General features: G+C 63.2%; 4 protein-coding genes across 6 annotated transcripts; 2 read left to right on the top strand and 2 right to left on the bottom strand.

Moving 5' to 3' along the window:
- The first annotated feature begins 551 nt into the window (after positions 1-551).
- On the top strand, positions 552-6,960 carry FBXW9 (F-box and WD repeat domain containing 9). Of its 3 annotated transcripts, none has more exons than XM_051837856.2 (10): positions 552-1,049; positions 2,397-2,536; positions 2,651-2,779; positions 4,741-4,853; positions 4,940-5,031; positions 5,562-5,744; positions 5,845-5,961; positions 6,095-6,184; positions 6,280-6,345; positions 6,452-6,960. In XM_051837856.2, exons 1-10 carry the CDS (start codon positions 641-643, stop codon positions 6,943-6,945), a joined length of 1,833 nt encoding a protein of 610 aa, XP_051693816.1. In that variant the 5' UTR covers positions 552-640; the 3' UTR covers positions 6,946-6,960. The 3 variants fall into 3 exon arrangements, with proteins under 3 accessions (XP_051693816.1, XP_051693817.1, XP_051693818.1); XM_051837857.2 differs by having other exon boundaries at positions 4,940-5,041; positions 5,596-5,744; XM_051837858.2 differs by having other exon boundaries at positions 554-1,049; positions 5,596-5,744; positions 6,452-6,844.
- Positions 6,961-7,155: 195 nt separating this feature from the next.
- On the bottom strand, positions 7,156-7,751 carry GNG14 (G protein subunit gamma 14). The gene is made up of 3 exons (XM_017340242.3): positions 7,659-7,751; positions 7,455-7,547; positions 7,156-7,348 (listed from the first exon to the last, which is right to left on the bottom strand). Exons 2-3 carry the CDS (start codon positions 7,545-7,547, stop codon positions 7,223-7,225), a joined length of 219 nt encoding a protein of 72 aa, XP_017195731.2. The 5' UTR covers positions 7,659-7,751; the 3' UTR covers positions 7,156-7,222.
- A 2,056-nt stretch (positions 7,752-9,807) lies between these two features.
- On the top strand, positions 9,808-13,205 carry DHPS (deoxyhypusine synthase). The gene is made up of 9 exons (XM_002724099.5): positions 9,808-10,234; positions 10,716-10,880; positions 11,277-11,398; positions 11,486-11,582; positions 11,680-11,766; positions 12,183-12,288; positions 12,378-12,481; positions 12,797-12,922; positions 13,001-13,205. Exons 1-9 carry the CDS (start codon positions 10,028-10,030, stop codon positions 13,094-13,096), a joined length of 1,110 nt encoding a protein of 369 aa, XP_002724145.1. The 5' UTR covers positions 9,808-10,027; the 3' UTR covers positions 13,097-13,205.
- Positions 13,094-17,841, bottom strand: WDR83 (WD repeat domain 83). The gene is made up of 9 exons (XM_002724103.5): positions 17,686-17,841; positions 17,474-17,594; positions 17,260-17,365; positions 17,011-17,059; positions 16,798-16,924; positions 14,106-14,173; positions 13,920-14,028; positions 13,728-13,842; positions 13,094-13,343 (listed from the first exon to the last, which is right to left on the bottom strand). Exons 1-9 carry the CDS (start codon positions 17,786-17,788, stop codon positions 13,194-13,196), a joined length of 948 nt encoding a protein of 315 aa, XP_002724149.1. The 5' UTR covers positions 17,789-17,841; the 3' UTR covers positions 13,094-13,193.

Raw genomic sequence — 17,841 nt, 5'->3', positions numbered from 1 at the left:
TTCAGAGAAGGGGAGCCTGGTTCTTCTAGTTCCTTTTTTTTTTTTTTTTTTTTTAAAGAAAGCTATTTAATTTTTTTAATTTATTTTTAGTTGGTTTTTGCACAACGAAGTTTCAGCTTCTCAACCTTCTTCCCTGCCCAGGGCTGTGGACCCAACAACACTGGCCTCGATCCGCAGTCTCCCCCCGCCCCACCCCGGTCCTCGCGCCCCCTTCCCTCGTCGCCCTCTCCCCACTGCGGGCTCCCGGGTCTGTCCATTTGTTACCGTGCTGTGCTGGGGACTGGCGCCGAGGTGGCGTTGAGATTCCACTTGTGTAGAACTTTGTTGAGTAAAAAAGATCAGTTTCTTGTGAAACCTTGGTCTCCGGCCTCCCGTGTCCTTGGTTTGGTGGGGGGTGGCGGGGCCGGGCGGGGCGTGCTGGAACATTCTAGAAGCCAGATGCACGGAACCCAGGTCAGGGAACGCCCCAGGGGCCGGGAAGCAAGCGTTAACTCCCCGCAGCAAGCCCGAGCACGCTCGGTTTCCCGCGGGCCGATAGACGTCATCAGGCGGCGCCGGAAGTGGTCTCGCGCTGCCTAGGAGACTGGACGCGGGGGCCGGCGGCGGACTGGGCCGGGCCGGCCGCGCCCACCCGGTCGCCATGGAGCTGCCTCCTGGGCCCTGCGATGATCCCCGAGGCTGGGACGATGACTCGGAGCCGGACCCCGACCCCGACCCCGACGCGCAGGCCGAGGCCTACGTGGCCCGCGTGCTCAGTCCACCCAAGTCCGGGGTGGCGCCCCCGCGCGCTTCGCTGCTGCCCACGCCCGCCCCGTCTCCGGGCGCGCTGGAGCCCCGGACCGGGCCCAGAGTCCCTGCCGTGGGCGCGCCGGGCCTGCTGAGCCTTCCTCCGGAGCTGCTGCTCGAGATATGCGCCTACCTGGACGCGCGCCTCGTGCTCCACGTCCTGCCGCGCGTGTGCCACGCGCTGCGCGATCTCGTGCGTGACCATGTCACCTGGCGGCTACGCGCGCAGCGCCGTGTGCGCGCTCCCTACCCGGTGGTGGAAGGTGCGCGCGACCTCGGGGGGCCGGGGGCGCCCGCTCAGGTCTAGCTTGGGAGAGGGGGATGAAGATCCCCGGGGCTGCCGTGGGCACAGCCCCTGGCGCGGGCTTCGGAATGGCATAGACTTGGCTGGAAGCTGAGGTTGGTGGACGGTGGTGAAAACCGACGGCAGGCAGGTGGGATCCCTGATTCTCAGGTTTGAAGTCTGGGGGTACCAAGGTACCCTGGGCGGGGGGAGGTGGTGCTGGACGCTGGCATTGGAAGTCTAAGGGCTGTGGGGGAATCCACACTAGTCCAAGAATCCTCTCGCTCTGGGTTTAGCCCAGAAGCTGCCAGCAGCCACCAGTTGAGGCCAAAACCCTTGATCCCAGGCTGGGGGATGAGGCAGGGCCCATGGTCTAGAGCCTGCCACTCTAAAACCAAGCGAATCTTTAGGGGCTGAGATTCCCTGACCCCAGCAACCACACAGGCCTTTGATGCCTGGGTCTGGCCAGGCATCTGGGGTAGGGGCTGGTGGTCACTCCTCCGGAGTTCCTGAGTTCACCAGTCCCTGGCAGCTTGGGAATTTTGGCCTTGAACTGATATATATATATATATATATGTATGTATGTGTGTGTATATATATATATATGTATATATATGATTTGTTTATTTGAAAGAGTTACAGAGTAGGGGGAGAAATCTTCCAATCCCCAAATAGCTGCAATGGCCAGGGCTAAACCAGGAGCTTCTTCCGGGTCTCCCACGTGGGTGCAGGGACCCAAGCACTTGGGCCACCTTCCACTGCTTTCCCAGGCCACAGCAGGGAGCTGGATCAGAAGTGGAGCAGCCGGGACTCGAACCGGCACCCATATGGGATGCCAGCGTTCCTGATGGTGGCTCCACCTGCTGTGTCACAGCGCCGGCTCCCCAGCTGTTAATGTTGATGGTGACCCTGGGACTCAGGCCCTGAGCCGACACGAGTGACGGGTTAGGCGGTGGATCACCTGCCATTGCCGAGGTGGCGGGGGCTCCTGGGACACTCCCTGGGTCAGGCTCTGCCACACAGCTTGACGAGCAGCTCTCAACTCTGCAGTGTCTGCCGAGGTCCTTGCACCCCCACACCACCAAGCATTTCCCCGGATCCTGCCCTGATGGCCAAGGCGGGAGATGCTGGGCTGGGGGTGGGGGGGGGAGGCAGGAGCTCAGCGTCCCGAGGGATGGGGCCTGGGAAAGCAGGTATGGAGCCCCCAGTTTTTGGAGATCGTTGTGAGGCATAGGGCCAGACCCGCATGGGTGTTAGGTGGGTGCATGATCTGCAGCCCAGAGCCTGGCCTTTGCCCACCCGGGCCCCTGCGCGTGGTGTCCCACAGAGGAGGATTTTGACTGGCCAGCAGCCTGCATTGAGCTGGAACAGCACCTGTCGCGCTGGGCAGAGGATGGGCGCCGGGCCGAGTACTTCTGCCTGGCGGATGGGCACTTCGCGTCCATCGACTCGGTGCTGTTGCTCCAGGTGAGGCGGGAGTGGAGGGGTGGGGGGTGGGCTGGGGGCGGGGCCGGCGGAGCCAGCCTGCGCAGCCTCACCCATGTCCTCCCCACCCCCCCACCCCCTTCACTCGTTGCCCAGGGCGGGACTCTCTGCCTGTCGGGCTCCCGGGATCGCAACGTCAACCTGTGGGACCTGCGGCAGCTGGGGACGGAGCCCAGCCGGGTCCTGGTCAAGGCCTTGGGCACCCAGCAGAACAGCACCCACAAGGTGAGCCAGGGCGGGTGGGCATGGAAGCAGGAGGCCCGAGGAGCCTGTTTTTGTGGTTAAGGGCGGCGGCGGGGGGGGGGGGTCTTCCATCTGCTGGGTCACTCCCCAAATGCCCACCACAGCCAGCCCTGGGCCAGGCTGAAGCCGGGAGCCGGGAGCTCCATCCGGGTCTCCCACGTGGGTGGCAGGGGCCCAAGCCCTGGAGCCCTCCCAGGGTGCGCGTTAGCAGGAAGCCTGAATTGAGCTGGGACCTGAGCCCAGGCTCCGACACTGGATGTGTATGTATCTCAAGTAGTATCTGAACCACAGTGCTAAAATCCCATACCCTGGTTTAAAAAAAAAATCTGTGCAGAGTATTTTATATTTTCTTTAAAAAAAAAATTTTTTTTTTTTTGATAGGCAGAGAGAGAGACAGAGAGAAAGGTCTTTCTTTTCCGCTGGTTCACCCCCCAAATGGCCGCCATGGCTGGCGCACTGCGGTGATCTGAAGCCAGGAGCCAGGTGCTTCTGGTCTCCCATGGGGTGCAGGACCCAAGCACCTGGGCCATCCTCCACTGCACTCCCGGGCCACAGCAGAGAGCTGGCCTGGAAGAGGGGCAACCGGGACAGAATCTGGCGCCCCAACCGGGACTAGAACCCGCGGTGCCAGTGCTGCAGGCGGAGGATTAGCCTAGTGAGCCGCGGCGCTGGCCCTAGAGTATTTTCATAATATGCACTTTCTAGGAACTTTAAAAAAAAGTTTATTTGAAAGGCAGAGAGAGAGAGAGAGAGCGAGAATGAGTCAGATCTTCCATCTGCTGGTTCACTTCCCAAATGGTGGCAACAGCCAGGGCTGCGCCAGGCCGAAACCAAGAACTCCGAACTCCGTCCTCGTCTCCCTGCATGAGTGGCAGGGTCTCAGGACTTGGGCCATAATTCATTGCTTTCCCAGGTGCTTTAACAGGAAGCTGGAACTCTGCCTTTCAAACAAATAGATAAATCTTAAACAAACAAACAAACAAACAAAAAAACCAGGAAGCTATATCAGAAGTGGAGCAGCCGGGACTTGAACCGGCACCCATATGGGATGCTGGCACTGCAGGCAGTGGATGCTACCAGGCAGCATGCCACCACACTGGCCCTGAGATAACATTTTAACCTGCATTACCAAGAATTTTGTATGTGTGAATTACGAGCAAGGCCACTGGGCGGAAGGGGCACCTTCCCCTCCCGGTAGCTGGGGCCGTCAGGGACAGCGGCGCGGGATTGCTGCTCCCTGGCTGTGTGACCTCAGGTGAGCGGACAAGCTCTCTGAGCCCCCGGTCCAGCCTGTCGGGACCCCTTGACTTCAGAGGGGGGGGGTGTCGTCGAGGAACAAGTTAGCCAGCAGGGGGCGCTCTCGGCGCCTCCACCTCCGAGGTGGGGGCCTTTCTCTGGTTCTGTGGATAAGGAAACCGAGAGAGGCAGGGTGATTTGATTGGCTGGGATCCTGGCGGGCAGGCCTCACGTCAGCCACGACCTGCGCTGAGCTCCCACGGGACCCCGGGTTCGAGTCCCGGCTCCGCTCCTGACGCCAGCCTCCTGCAGCTGCGCACCCTGGGAGGCAGCAGGCCATGGCCCAGGCACTTGGGTCCCTGCCACCCACGTGGGAGACCTGGGTCAAGTTTCAGGCTCCTGGCTTCGGCCTGGCCCACCCTCATCTGGCGGGGAGACTTCCTCTCTGTTTCTGTCTCTCTCCGTCTCTCCGCCTTTCAAATAAACAAAGTGGGCAGTTGGAAGGGAAAAGTTGTGTGGCTCTGGGTGGGTGTATGGACCTCTCTGAGCCTCCTTTGCAAAAACAAAAACAAAACCAAAAAAACCAGGAATGCCAAAAAACCAGGAATGCCGCAGCCCCGTGTGCCCACGGGCACAGCTCAGGGAGGATGCCCCGAGGGGAGCTGGGGACCCCCGTGTGACCCCTGCGGCCTCCCCGCCCCCAACAGGGCTGGGTGTGGTCATTGGCCGCACAGGATCACCGCGCCTGCTCGGGCTCCTGGGACAGCACGGTGAAACTCTGGGACATGGCAGCCGATGGGCAGCAGTTCGGCGAGATCAAGTGTGAGATGTCCCGGGTAGGGGCCCCGGGTGGGGAGGGGGCCCTGGCCGGCCGCCACCCCAGCCCCGTGGTCCGTGTGTCCCCAGGGGCAAGGCGGCCGTGCTGTGCCTGTCTTACCTGCCTGACATCCTGGTGGCCGGCTCCTACGACAAGAGGGTGACCATCTACGACCCCAGAGGTGGGCCCAGGTCTGGGTCGAGAGAGAGAGGGAGAGGGAGGGAGAGGCCTGGGCCGTGCTGGGCATCACGGAAGCCTAGAGGCGGGGGGCAGAGGAAGTCACGGGGCTGGTCCCCCGGGCTTGGGTTAGAATCCTGGCTCCCCCGCAGGCCAGCCTGGGGGAGGGCTTCAGTTTCTCCTGTGGGGCCCAGCGGGATGGGAGAGGGGGTGGGGGGCAGGGGGCGGGGCTTGATAAGTTAGTTTCTGCCACAGACACCTGGAACCCACTCTGCCGTGGTTCATTTTTTAAAATCTGTCCTTATTTTGTGGAATTGGGCCAGCGAGCGAGCACGCCTTATCCAGGCAGAGCTGGAGGCGGGGCAGGCGGCCTGGGGGTCAGGGCCGGGCTGGGGCAGCAGAGAGGCGGGTCTCCTACCTTGGTGCGGAGTGGGGGTGAGGTGGGGGTCTGGGATCCTGGGTCCAGCTGGGGCATGGGGTGGGGGCGGCGGCGAGGTGGGTCAGCTGTCACTGGGCCTGGGCGCTCTCTCCCAGGGGTTCTGACGGCCCGCTCCCCACGCCCACGCAGCCGGCCCGGCCCAGCTGCAGAGCCGGCGGCTGCACTCGAGCGCGGTGCTGGCGCTGCTGGCCGACGAGCGGCACATCATCTCGTGCAGCGAGGACCACACCCTGGCGGTGTTCGACCGCCGCGCCAACAGCGTCCTGCAGCGGCTGCAGGTGCGGCCCCGCCCACCCAGGGGCCTGGTGGGGCGTGGGCGGGGCTGCAGCCTGGCCCCGCCCTTCCTGAGCCGTTTCTCCGCCCACGCCCCGCCCACAGCTGGACTCCTCCTACCTGCTCTGCATGTCCTACCTGGGGCCGCAGCTCTGGGCCGGCGACAGCCAGGGCCTGCTGCACGTCTTTGCCAACCGCGACGGCTGCTTCCAGCTTGTTCGGGTGTGCCCCCCCCGGGGGAAACCCCTGCTCACCCCTCTCCCCCGGGGGGCCTCTGGTCCCCTCGCGTCCTCGGGGTGGGGTGGGGTGGGCGGGGCCTCTCCTGAGCCTCCGCCTCTTGCTCCACCGCCCACAGTCCTTCGACGTGGGCCACAGGTTCCAGATCACAGGGATCAAGCACTCGCTGGGCGCGCTGTACACCACGTCCACCGACAAGACGATCCGGGTGAGGCCCCGCCCCTGCCTGCCCCCCGCGCGCCCACGAGCCCCGGCCGGGCTCCTGACCTTCCGCCCCCCACCCCCGGACCCCGTGTTGCCCAGGTGCACGTGCCCACAGACCCGCCGAGGACCATCTGCACCCGGAGCCATCACAACGTCCTCAACGGGGTGAGCCCTGCCCCACGCGCCCGGCGCTGCCCGCCCTGCCCGCCCCTGCCCGGCCTGCCCGGCCTGCCCGCCCTGCGCTCTGACACCTTCCGTCCCTGCCTCCCAGATCTGCGCGGAGGGCAACCTGGTGGTGGCCGCCTCCGGGGGCCTGTCGCTGGAAGTCTGGAGGCTGCAGGCGTGAGCGGCCCTGGGTGTGTGCCTGGCCTCCGGTTGTCTGCGGGGACCTTCCTCCCCACCGTTGGTGCTGCCTCTGCACCCCCACCCCCACCCCCAGCCCGGGCCCCCGCGTGCCCGGCAGGTCTGGGGGGCACAGAGAATTCGGGCCGTGGTTGGATGTTGTCCCTGGGCCAGGCCTATGCCGCCTGGGGAGGTGACCTGGGGGTCTTGGCCCACCCAAGGGGGCCACCCTGCACCCTGGGTGCCCTGATTTGGTTACGATTTGGACAGCCTGATCTGCTGCGGAGACAGCAAAGCAGAAATAAAAAGCCGATGTACAGTGCACAGTGGGCGGGCTTGGGTGCCTTGGAGGTCCCTGTGTGTGTGCGTGTGTGTGTGTGTGTGCGTGTGCGTGTGTGCCCGTGCAAGTGCGCTTGCCTGTGAATATGAAGCCAGAGAATCCCCCCCCCCAGGCCGTGGACACCTGCTCAGGCTGCCAGATGCAGGGGAGGAGGGCGGGCCCAGTGCATGCGTGTGTGCGTGTGCGTGTGTGCAGGCGGAGGAGGGAGCCGGGCCAGGCACCTGGCTGATCCCCTGGGGGTAGGATGGTGGGGGCCTATCGCGGCCCGTCCAGCCAAGAGGAACGTTGAGCGGTGAGTGTTCCCCTCATGTTTATTGAGGTGGTTGTGGGGTGGTGGCACTGTGCCGGGGTTCCCGGGAGTCACAGGATGGCACAGGGCTTCTTCTCCTTGAAGGGGTTGGTGGCGGCCGGGATGCCCACAAGGAAGGGGTCGCTCTTGGCCTGCTCCGTGCAGAACTGCAGTAGGTCAGCGGCCGCCTTGGACACCTGCAGACCAGGCCTGGTCAGCCTGCCCCTGGCGGGGGTCAGGGAGAAAGGCACCTGCCGCCGTCCCCCTGCTTACCCCGGGCGCCTGCCCCGCCCCGCCCCTCACCTTCACACGGTCAATGCCGGCCTCCATCCGTAGCTGCTCCACTGCCCGGCGGGCTTGCCCGATGTCGCTGCCGATGGCTACCTTGCCCGACATCTGGGGGAGGGCCGGCAGGGCTGTGAGCAGCGGGCCCAGTCCCGTGTCCCCCCGTGGGAACTGTGGCGTAGGGGTGGCCGCTCCCCCCGCCCCCAGGTCGGGCCTGCTGACCTTCAGCTGAGGGCTCCCGAAGATTCCCGAGGCTGATTTCTCCCGTGGCGGCTGCCGGCTCTGGTTCCCTCCCTCCCCCTGCCCAGCCCCTTGTCTCCCTCCCCCACCCCTGCAGAGACTTTGAAGCCAGGGCTCTCCGGGAAGTGAAATGTCACCAGCGGCGGCAGCAGCTGCCGCGGCCAGCGGAGGGGGTCCCTGCCCCCCCCCGCCCAGGCCCCGTGGCTTTGGCCGGGGGGACCAAGCCAAAGAAGAAAGGGGAGGGGGGGACCCTGGCCTCTCTGACCTGCTGGGTCCCCTGCTGGCTGGCCCCAGGGCACCTGCTCTGCCTGGCAATGCCAGAGCCCCAGGCAGCCTGCCTCCTGTCTGTCCCGCCCCGCCCCGCGGGGAGCTCTTCGCAGAGGGGGCTCCGGCCACACTTCGCTGTTTCCCATGTTCCCCGGGACCCCAGCCCCAGCCTCCTCTTCCCTGAGCTCCGGGCCCCTTTCTCTCCCTTTCTCTCTCTCTCTCCTGGGTCACATGCCCTCACCCCCCCCCCCCCCAGGCAAGTTCACCACCATCTGTGTAACTTCAAGCCCAAATCTCCAGCTCCTCCTGCTCTCTAGTACCCTAGTGCCCCCTCAATTCCATCTCAAGTGCCCGTCAGACCAGCTTCAAGTCAGGAGCTCAGCCTGGCCTCTGCTGTCACCGTGGGCGCCTCCTGCCCCCCCCCCCCGTGTCCCCTCTGCAGGGGGGCCCCTCCTCCTTGGCTGTTCCAGTCCAGGCAGCCAGGGGGCTCCATGAAGAAGTGAGGACTCAGGCTTTCGCACCAGCATCCCACCTCCGAGTCCCGGTTTCCCACCCAGCTCCCTGCTAATGCTCCTGGGAAGGCAATGGAAGACGGCCCAAGTGCTTGGGCCCCTGCCACCCACGGGGGAGACCTGGAAGAAGCTCCTGGCTCGCGCTCGGCCCAGCCTGGCCCTGGCTGCTAATGGCCACTGGGGGAGTGAACCTGCTGATGGAGGTTTTCTCTATCAGCTTTCAAAAGTAAATAGATAAACAAGCCCAGCCTCACAGGCTGCTGCCTGGCATCGCCAAATACCCCAGGCTGGGGGGGGGGGGGGGCTCATGCAACAGCGCTGTCTCTTGGAAGCCTGGGGAGTAGAAATTGAAGACCTAGGAGCTGGCGGGGCTGGAGGCCTCTCTTCTGGACCTCTCTCTTCTGGCTGTACCCCACCCCCTCCGTGTCTCTGTGTATGCAAATTTCCTCACAGGGACTCCGCATGGACCCTCCCTAATGGCCTCCTTCTAAGTCTATTATTGATTTTTTAAAGATGTATTTGTTTGTTTGTTTGAAAGAGTTACATAGAGAGGAGAGAGAGATAGCTTCCATCCATTAGTTCACTCCCCAGATGGCTGCAAGAGCCAGGGCTGGATCAGGCCAAAGCCAGGAGCCAGGAGCTCCATCCGGGTCTCCCACATAGGTGCAGGGGCCTGAGCACTTGAGCCATCCTCCACTGCTTTCCCAGGCCAGAAGCAGGGAGCTGGATTGGAAGAGGAGCAGCCAGGACTGGAACCTGTGTCCCTATGGGATGCTGGCGCTGCGGGCAGAGGCTTAGCCCACTATGCCCACAGAGCCGACCCCTGTTGTCCTGTTTTCTGCCTCACTGGGTCTCGTTAATCAGTAAATCCCCAGCGTACACAGCCAAGCCCTCATAAACCGCAGAGTGGGTGGACAAAGGGGTCCCCTCCGTGCCCTGCACAAGGTGGGTTAGGAGGGTGTATGAGGTGCTGGCCTCCCAGTCGCTCTGCGGGGTGTGTAGGGGGCGCTGCTGTCCGCCCTGAATCCCAGAGGAGGCTCCTGAGCCAGAGGAAGTCAGAGAAGGCTTCCCGGAGGTGACGGCTGCATCCACAGCGGGAAAGAAACGGGGCACCTGCAGCGCGTGGAGGCTCTGGACACTTGGGAGGGAACGAATGGGGAGCATTATCCCCACTGACGGGAGAAACTCGAGGCTGAAACTGTCTTGTCGACCCCAATCCTGTCTGACAGCTCAGAAGCTCAGAGCACAGAAACATAGGTAAGCGCCGCGCCACGCCACGAGTGTCCAGCAGGTGGCGCCAAAGCAGGAATGTCCAGGCACGCCTAAAGGCCTTACGGCTCCTCACGGCTTCCGTAGTACGGAACACGCGTGCCAAGATGGCGGCGCCCTAGGCCGCAGGAGCCAGAGTATCATGTGACTCAGCAACTTCCGTTGATCCCCTCTCGGATCTTCCCCGAGCCCTACTTCCTGCGCACTTGCGGAGACGCGCGTGCTGGGGCCTAGCGCGCTTCGAGGCCGCCGTGGGCCCGGCCCGGGTGGGGGCTCAGCCGTGAGAACCCTGCCGCGGGGGGCATGGAGGGCTCCCCGGAGGGGGAAGCGCCCGCCGCGGCGCTGGCCGCTGTGCTGAAGCACAGCTCGGCGCTGCCGCCCGAGAGCGCTCAGGTCCGGGGCTACGACTTCAACCGCGGCGTAGATTACCGCGCGCTGCTGGAGGCCTTCGGCACCACCGGCTTCCAGGCAACCAACTTCGGGCGCGCGGTGCAGCAAGTCAACGCCATGGTGAGGCCCGGGGCGGGACTTCCTGGCCGGAAGGGGCGTGGCCTCTAGGAGAGCCAATAGGGTTCCTCCAGGGCGTGGCTGCCAGGAGGACGGAGGGGGTGTGTCGCCCGAAGGGGCGGGGCCCACCCTGGGCGGGAACCGACTGCGAAGCGGCCTTTGCCCGTAGCGTCTGTAGGGGGCGGGGCCTGATTTTTGGTAGGAGATGGATTCTAGGCGAATTTTTGAGAGACAGAAACGGGGAACTCCGTCGGGGCCTCCCACGCGGGTGCAGGGTCCCCGGCACTCGGGCCGTCACCTGCTGCTTTCCTAGGCGCATTTGCAGGGAGCTGGATCGGAAGCGGAGAGCCTGTAGGGCGGGATTTTTAGTCCCCAGTAGAAGTGGCCCCTTCTAGAAAGTGCATTCTCATTTCCGGAACTCACCTTGGGGGGTCCCTGGCGTTTGCCGCCGGAAACTTAACCTGACCCCGGCCCCTGCCCCAAGATTGAGAAGAAACTGGAGCCGCTGTCGCAGGATGAAGATCAGCACAAGGACCTGACCAAGAGCCGCCGCCCGCTGACCGGCTGCACCATTTTCCTGGGCTACACGTCCAACCTCATCAGCTCAGGCATCCGGGAGACCATCCGCTACCTCGTGCAGCACAGCATGGTGGGACTGCGGCCTTGGGCAGTCATTCTTAAAGATTTACGTAGTTATTTGCAAGGCAGAGTGACAGATCTTCCATCTGTTGGCTCACTCCCCAAATGGCTGCAGCAGCTTGGGCTGGGCCATGCTGGAGCCAGGAGCTCCATCCGGGTCTCCCATGTGGGTGGCAGGGAGCCAAGTATTTGAGCCAGCACCTGCTGCCCCCTGCCCAGGATGCCCTAAAACAAGAAGTAGAGCAGCCAGGGCTGCACTCTGAGGGGGGGGGATACAGGCATCCGGAAGTGGTGCCTGTCCCCCAAAGTGGCCAAGCTCTTTCCTGGGGATCAGGGTTGAGGCTGAGTTGGGGACCGTTCCCTGGGAGTGGGGCGGGGGCCCAACTGCACTGCCTTCGAGCTGCAGGTGGACGTCCTGGTGACCACGGCTGGAGGTGTGGAGGAAGACCTCATCAAGTGCCTGGCGCCCACGTACCTGGGCGAGTTCAGCCTCAGAGGGAAGGAGCTCCGGGAGAATGGGATCAACAGGTTAGGGGAGGGGGCATCCCTGTGCACCGCTGGGGGGGGTGCTGAGGCTGGGGTGGGGGCTGATGGCCGCGTGCCTTCTGTCCCCAGGATCGGGAACCTGCTGGTGCCCAATGACAATTACTGCAAGTTTGAGGACTGGCTGATGCCCATCCTGGACCAGATGGTGCTGGAGCAGAACACAGAGGTGGGGGCTGAAGAGTCTTGGGGGGTGGGGAATGGGGTCCAGTGTGGTGCTGGGGGTTAGAGGAGCGTGGGCTGACTGCTGACATCCCCCCTCCCAGGGTGTGAAGTGGACGCCTTCCAAGATGATTGCCCGGCTCGGCAAGGAGATCAACAGCCCGGAGTCTGTGTATTACTGGGCACAGAAGGTGAGGGCCGCTAACACACAGCGTGGCCTCGCCGCTCTGAATTCCAGCAGTCTGACAAGTAACAAGAGATACCGGTGTGAGCTTCCATCCACTGGTGCACTCCCACAAATGGCTGCAACAGCCAGAGCTGGGCCAAAGGCAGAAGCCAGGCGCCTGGAGCTCTACTCGGGTCTCCCAGTGTGGGTGGCGGGGGCCCAGGCACCTGAGCCATCCCTGCTGCCGCTCAGCGCACATGCGCAGGAGCCAGGACTTGAGCTCAGGATGCAGGGGCCTCCTGCCCCGCCCCAGAGTGCCAGGCCGGGGCCAAGTGCTGGGTGTGCGTTTGTCACGTAGGCGCCCTCCTGCGGCAAGCAGAGGGGCCCAGGCAGGCTGCTCCCCAGCCTCAGCCTGGCCCTTCACTGTCTGCCCGCCTGCAGAACCACATCCCCGTGCTGAGCCCGGCGCTGACCGACGGCTCCCTGGGAGACATGATCTTCTTCCATTCCTACAAGAACCCGGGCCTGGTCCTGGACATCGTGGAGGGTGAGGCGCGCTGGGGCCCTGGGAGTGGCAGAGGGAAGGTGGGTGCTGGAGGGCTGAGGCCGGGGCCTGAGCGCGCTCTCTGCCCGCAGACTTGCGGCTCATCAACACGCAGGCCATTTTCGCCAAGCGCACGGGGATGATCATCTTGGGCGGCGGCATGGTCAAGCACCACATCGCCAACGCCAACCTGATGGTGAGCGCGGGAGGGCGTGGGAGCCCACTGGGCGCAGCGCCCCCAGGGCGACGGGTGCGGAGAGGAACAGGCCAGGACCCCCGCTCTCCCGGGGCTGCGGGCCAGCGAGCGATGCACGTGTCCGGGCGAGGGAGGCCCCTGGGAAGCGGGCCAAGTGCCCTGCGTGGGTCTCTAGCTGTGGCTCTAAGCTGGATAGGACCCGACTCGGGCGCTCACTGCTGCCCTCTTGCGGTGGCGCGGGAGCCAGGACCCGACGAGGGGTGGCGGGGATCCCGGAAGCTGGGGCTGACGGGGCTGTCCCGGCCCTGTCCACAGCGGAACGGGGCCGACTACGCCGTCTACATCAACACGGCCCAGGAGTTCGACGGCTCCGACTCGGGCGCCCGGCCGGACGAGGCCGTCTCCTGGGGCAAGATCCGGATGGATGCGCAGCCCGTGAAGGTGAGGGGCGCCCCGGGGGTGCCGTGGCTCCCAGGGCACGGCCAGAGGCCCCGGGGCTCACTCAGGTCCCCGCCGCAGGTCTACGCCGACGCCTCGCTGGTCTTCCCGCTGCTCGTGGCCGAGACCTTCGCCCAGAAGGCCGGTGCCTTCATGTCAGAGAAGAGCAAGGACTGACCGCGGCCCGGGAGCTCCCCCTCCTATTTATTGGTTCCCAGCGGTGTCCGCGCAATAAACGCTCGGCAGTCTCCAGCCCGCGGCCGGGGGCTCCGGGTCAGCCCGTGCCGCCCTCCGCCTCGTAGCCTTCTTCCCGCCAGCACTGGATGCTGCCTGCTATGGCGGCGAGCAGGCAGGGCTCCGTGGGGTGGTAGGCCAGCGACTGCACCACGCCGGAGCCCACGGGCAGGGCCAGCGCCAGGGCGCCCTGGAGAGGGGGAGAGCGGAGGTTGGCTGCCAGGAGCCTCCCATAGATACTGCAGGCCGCTGGGGGGCGCTGGCAGGGCCACACGTCTTGGGGGGTGGGGCGACTTCATCTTACAGCCCTTTGTCCCGGCTGCACCTGCCTGCCCCTCCCCCAGCCGCATCATCTCCCCTCCCTCTGCAGCCCACCTACACAAGCTGGGGGGAAGCACCTGTTCTCCTCCTGTCCGCCCCGGGCCTCCAGGGCCTCCAGTCTGGCTGCGATGGTTCGGATATGGTTGAATGGGGTCCTCGCCCCTGCCCCCCCACCCCCCGCAGGGTTCATGTGGCTCAGGGCTTGCGCTGGGGGTGTCCGCACGTGCGTGAGGCGGTTCTGGGGGAGGCTCACCTCCACCAGGTCCCAGAAGAACACCTTCCCGTCCTCCGAGCAGCTGACCACGTGCGTGTCGCGCTCGCTCAGGCAACAGTCCAGCTTGTACTCCTTGTTTTTATGGCCTGTGTACCTGGGAGGGTGGGCGTGGCATCAGGGCGGCGGCCGCCGGGCACCGGGGGAGGGACCCGCGACCCCCCCAGGACTCACTCGCCCAGCATCTCCCCAGTGTCTTTGTCCAGAAGTCGCAATGTGGAGTCCAGGCTGGACACCAGGGTGCACTGCCCGTCCCGGCTGAAGCAGGCGCAGGTGACAGGGCCTGGGGACAGGGGATGGAGGAGGTGTAGGGGCAGCCAAGGTTCCCTTGGCTCCCCCCCCAGCCCTGGCCACACTCACTGCCCACGTAGTCTGAGAAGAGCTGCCCCATCCTCAGGTCGTAGCGCCTCACGCGGCCGTCCACGGAACTGCAGCAGAGGGGGCACGCGGCTCAGGCTCCAGGCCCCCGGCCCCATCGCCATTCATTTCTGCAACTTCCAGCCCCCTGGAGCCCTTCTGGGACCCCCTTTCCTGCGTGTTCCGCACGGGTCTCTGACACAGAACCATCACCCCTGGAGACCCAGGGCGCCCACCTTCAGGGATTCAAGGGTGTTCGGACAGGAAGTGGTGTCTGCAGGGGACGTGGTGTCACCGTTCCCAGGTAGCAGCCCCTCTGTATAGCCTCCACACAGCAAATCCACCGTTTTAGGTATCACAAGTCAGAGAGGGCTTGGGCTGGTGCTGTGGTGCAGAGGGCAAAGCCGCTGCCTGCAGTGCCAGCATCCCATGAGGCACAGGTTCAAGTCCCGGCGCCCATCTTCTCGCCTGTATTTGTGGCACTTGGCTTCAGGCCTGGCTGGGAGGCTGAGTGTGGCAGACACGGGGACCAGCTGTGGGGACTTGGGACCCCATGGCTCTTGGTTGAAGTACCAGAGAAGGTACGGAGGGTGTCTTCCCCGTGGGGAAGAGAAGCTGTGAGTTCCCCGGGAGGACCTATCAGGTGACTTGGGTGTGTATCATGTCTCTGGGGCCAGGTCCTGAGTGGACACCTCGGACTTGGCGGTGATCACGCCAGGCATGGCTCCTACCATCCTGGAGCCACCAGTGACCAAGGTTGATCTAGAAAGCTCTCTGTGAGGAAGTGACCTCTGATCTGAAAGATGGACAGCCCACGGGGGCACCGGTTCAAGTCCTGGCTGCTCCACTTCCCATCCAGCTCTCTGCTATGGCTTGGGAAAGCAGTGGAAGATGGCCCAAGTCCATGGGCCCCTGTACTCGTGTGGGAGACCTGGAAGAAGCTCCTGGCTTCGAACTGGCCTAGCTTCAGCCATTGCGGCCATTTAGAGAGTGAACCAGGGGATGATAGACCTCTCTCTCTGCCTCTCCTCTCTCTGTGTAACTGTGACTTTCAAATAAATAAATACATGTTTAAAAAACCAAAGAACCAGGAAACAGCCAAGTTTCCCAAAGAGGCAAGAAACGTAACCTGATATAACCTGGCACTCAACTAAGCAGTTACTTTTCTACTGATTTTTAAATATTTATTTATTTGAAAGAGTTACAGAGAGAGAGGTCTTCCACCCACTGGGGCTGGGCCATGCTGAAGCCAGGAGCCTGGGGCTTCATCTGGGTCTCCCATACAGGTACAGGGGCCCAATTGTTCAGGCCATCTTCCACTGCTTTCCTAGGCCATGGCAGAAAGCTGGATGGGAAGTGGAGTAGCTGGGACTTGAACCAATGCCCAGAGGGGATACCGGTGTTGTAGACAGTGGCTTAACCTGCTAGACCACAGTCTCATCCCTGGAAAATCCAATCTGCCTTCTGTTCTTCCCTGTTTATAAAACCAATCTCTGCTTAGCTCATAGGAGCTCTCATCCTATTTTACGGAATAAAAGCTTCACCCAATTCTAGAATAGAATATAAAGCCAATTAAAATGATCTTGCAGCTGGGGCCAGTGTTGTGGTCCAGTCCTGGCTGCTCTGCTTCTGACCCAGCTCCCTGCTGACGCGCCTGGGAAAGGAGCAGAAGACGGCCCAAACAGCTGGGCACATGCCACCTATGTGGGAGACTGGGGTGAAGTTCCTGGTTTTGGCCTGGCCCAGCCCTGGCCGTGTGGCCATTTGGGGACTGAACCAGTGGATGGAAGCCCTCTCTCTCTGCCTAAAATAAATAAATCTTTTTAAAAGAAAGTTCTCTTTATCACTCTTTCAAAAAAATAATAAATCTTTCTTTTTGTTACAGAGAGGCAGAGCAGAGAGAGAGGTCTTCCATCCACTGGTTCACTCCCCAGTTGGCCGAAACAGCCGGAGCTGTGCCAATCTGAAGCCAGGAGCCAGGAGCTTCTTCCAGGTCTCCCATGCGGGTGCTGGGGCCCAAGCACTTGGGTCATCTTCTACTGCTTTCCCAGGCCACAGCAGAGAGCTGGATCAGAAGAGGAGCAGCCGGGTCTTGAACTCGCCCCCATATGGGATGCCAGCACTGCAGTTGGGGACTTTACCCGCTATGCCACAGCACCAGCCCCTAAAAATAAATCTTAAAAAAAAAAAAAACAAAAAACAAAAAACAAAACGCCGAGGGGTCCATGTTGGGCGGGTGGGGGAGGCATACACTGCACAGTGCTGTGAATGAACGGTGGTGAGGAAGAAAGCAGATTTTGATGCAGGTGCAGAGGCAGCTCTGATCGTCCATGGCATGGCTGGGAAGGATTAGATCCTGGGTCTCGGGGCCAGTGCTGTGTGCTGGTTAAGCCACTGTCTGCAGTGCCGGCATCCCATATGGGCACTGGTTCAAGTCCTGGCTGCTCCACTTCCGATCCAGCTCTCTGCTGTGGCCTGGGAAAGCAGTGGAAGATGACCCAAGTCCTGTGTCCCTGCACCCGCATGGGAGACCTGGAAGAAGCTCCTGGCTCCTGGCTTTGGATCGGTGCAGCTCCGGCCGTTGCAACCAGCTGGGAAGGGAACCAGTGGATGCAAGATCTTTCTGTCTCTCCCGCTCTCTCTGTAACTCTGCTTTTCAAATAAATATATATACTAAGACCAAGGGTCTACTCACCCTGCCAGGACTTCGTGGTCCGACACCTTCACGCTGGAGACGCTGTCCTTGGCTTCGTCCAGCTTCTGCACTGGCTCAGGTCTTCTTGAGCGGCAGTCCCAGCAGCGGATGCTGGAGTCGATGGAGCCTGCAAAGCCGCCGTGAAATGGGGGTCACCTATAGAGGGGGTGGGGATGGCCCCTCGGTCCCTCACTCCTAAGGCGCCAGACTCACCAGACAGGATGACCGTGGCCTCCTCATTAAACTGCACCGTGTTCACCTTCTGAGAAACAAGAACTGCCACTCAGAGGAGGCTGGACTTTGGGAGGACTGGGGCAAGGGCACAGCCTAGGGGGTGGGGGCGGTGAGAGGGCGGGGCTTGCTGATGGGCAGGCTGTCAGGAGTGGCGGTCCCGTCCACCCTCCATGGGCTCAGGGTTTGGGGTTGGGGGGAGGGCAGGGGGGTCTCCCGGTTTGCACTCACCCCGGCATGGCCTCGGAATTTGCGCACAACCTGCCCCGATGCCACATCCCACAGCACCACCGCCTTGTCCCCGCCGCCGGAGCACAGACTGCTGTTGTCAAAGGAGCTGCAGGGCAGGAAGAGGAGGTGGCGGAGGGAAGGTGGCCGTCCACCCCCCCCCAACACACCCCGATCCTGGCCTCGGCGCTCCCCGATCCCAGCCCGCGCGGCTCACCTGGCCGCGTCCAACACCTCGTAGCCGTGGCCGCTGTACGTCCGCAGCAGCGTCCCCCGCAGCGGGTTCCAGAGCTTCAGGGTCTTGTCGCTGCCGCACGTCAGGCAGTAATTGCCGTCCACTGGGGAACACCGGGCGCGGACGGGGAGCGGTTATGGGGCCGCAGACCCTCAGGAGGCGGGAGGAGGCCGCGACACGAAGGAGGCGCTCACCATTAAACCGCACCGCCCGCACGGCCCCCTGCCCGCAGTCCAGCGTCTTCACCCGCTTCTGCGGCAGTTCGGGGGCCCGCGGCTTCGGCTCAGGAAAAGCCATGGCTCCGCGGTCCCGGCGCGCTTGGGTGTCACCTTATTATTGTCCCCCATACC

The sequence above is a fragment of the Oryctolagus cuniculus genome, chromosome 16 (genome assembly GCF_964237555.1).
Source record: "Oryctolagus cuniculus chromosome 16, mOryCun1.1, whole genome shotgun sequence".
Taxonomy (NCBI): domain Eukaryota; kingdom Metazoa; phylum Chordata; class Mammalia; order Lagomorpha; family Leporidae; genus Oryctolagus; species Oryctolagus cuniculus.
Note: the sequence above shows the minus strand (reverse complement) of the source record. Positions and strands in the feature narration are given on the sequence as shown.

What these genes read in the sequence shown, in the direction of transcription:
- FBXW9 (XM_051837856.2), top strand. Translation starts at nt 641, where the DNA reads ATGGAGCTGCCTCCTGGGCCCTGCGATGATCCCCGAGGCTGGGACGAT. An exon ending in TCCCTACCCGGTGGTGGAAG is followed by an intron (nt 1,050 to 2,396) that starts GTGCGCGCGACC and finishes GGTGTCCCACAG; the next exon opens with AGGAGGATTTTGACTGGCCA. An exon ending in ACTCGGTGCTGTTGCTCCAG is followed by an intron (nt 2,537 to 2,650) that starts GTGAGGCGGGAG and finishes CTCGTTGCCCAG; the next exon opens with GGCGGGACTCTCTGCCTGTC.
- GNG14 (XM_017340242.3), bottom strand. Translation starts at nt 7,547, where the DNA reads ATGTCGGGCAAGGTAGCCATCGGCAGCGACATCGGGCAAGCCCGCCGG. An exon ending in CCGGCATTGACCGTGTGAAG is followed by an intron (nt 7,349 to 7,454) that starts GTGAGGGGCGGG and finishes CCTGGTCTGCAG; the next exon opens with GTGTCCAAGGCGGCCGCTGA.
- DHPS (XM_002724099.5), top strand. Translation starts at nt 10,028, where the DNA reads ATGGAGGGCTCCCCGGAGGGGGAAGCGCCCGCCGCGGCGCTGGCCGCT. An exon ending in ACCTCGTGCAGCACAGCATG is followed by an intron (nt 10,881 to 11,276) that starts GTGGGACTGCGG and finishes TTCGAGCTGCAG; the next exon opens with GTGGACGTCCTGGTGACCAC. An exon ending in TCGCCAACGCCAACCTGATG is followed by an intron (nt 12,482 to 12,796) that starts GTGAGCGCGGGA and finishes CCCTGTCCACAG; the next exon opens with CGGAACGGGGCCGACTACGC.
- WDR83 (XM_002724103.5), bottom strand. Translation starts at nt 17,788, where the DNA reads ATGGCTTTTCCTGAGCCGAAGCCGCGGGCCCCCGAACTGCCGCAGAAG. An exon ending in GGCCACGGTCATCCTGTCTG is followed by an intron (nt 16,925 to 17,010) that starts GTGAGTCTGGCG and finishes GCGGCTTTGCAG; the next exon opens with GCTCCATCGACTCCAGCATC. An exon ending in GACCACGAAGTCCTGGCAGG is followed by an intron (nt 14,174 to 16,797) that starts GTGAGTAGACCC and finishes CCTCTGCTGCAG; the next exon opens with TTCCGTGGACGGCCGCGTGA.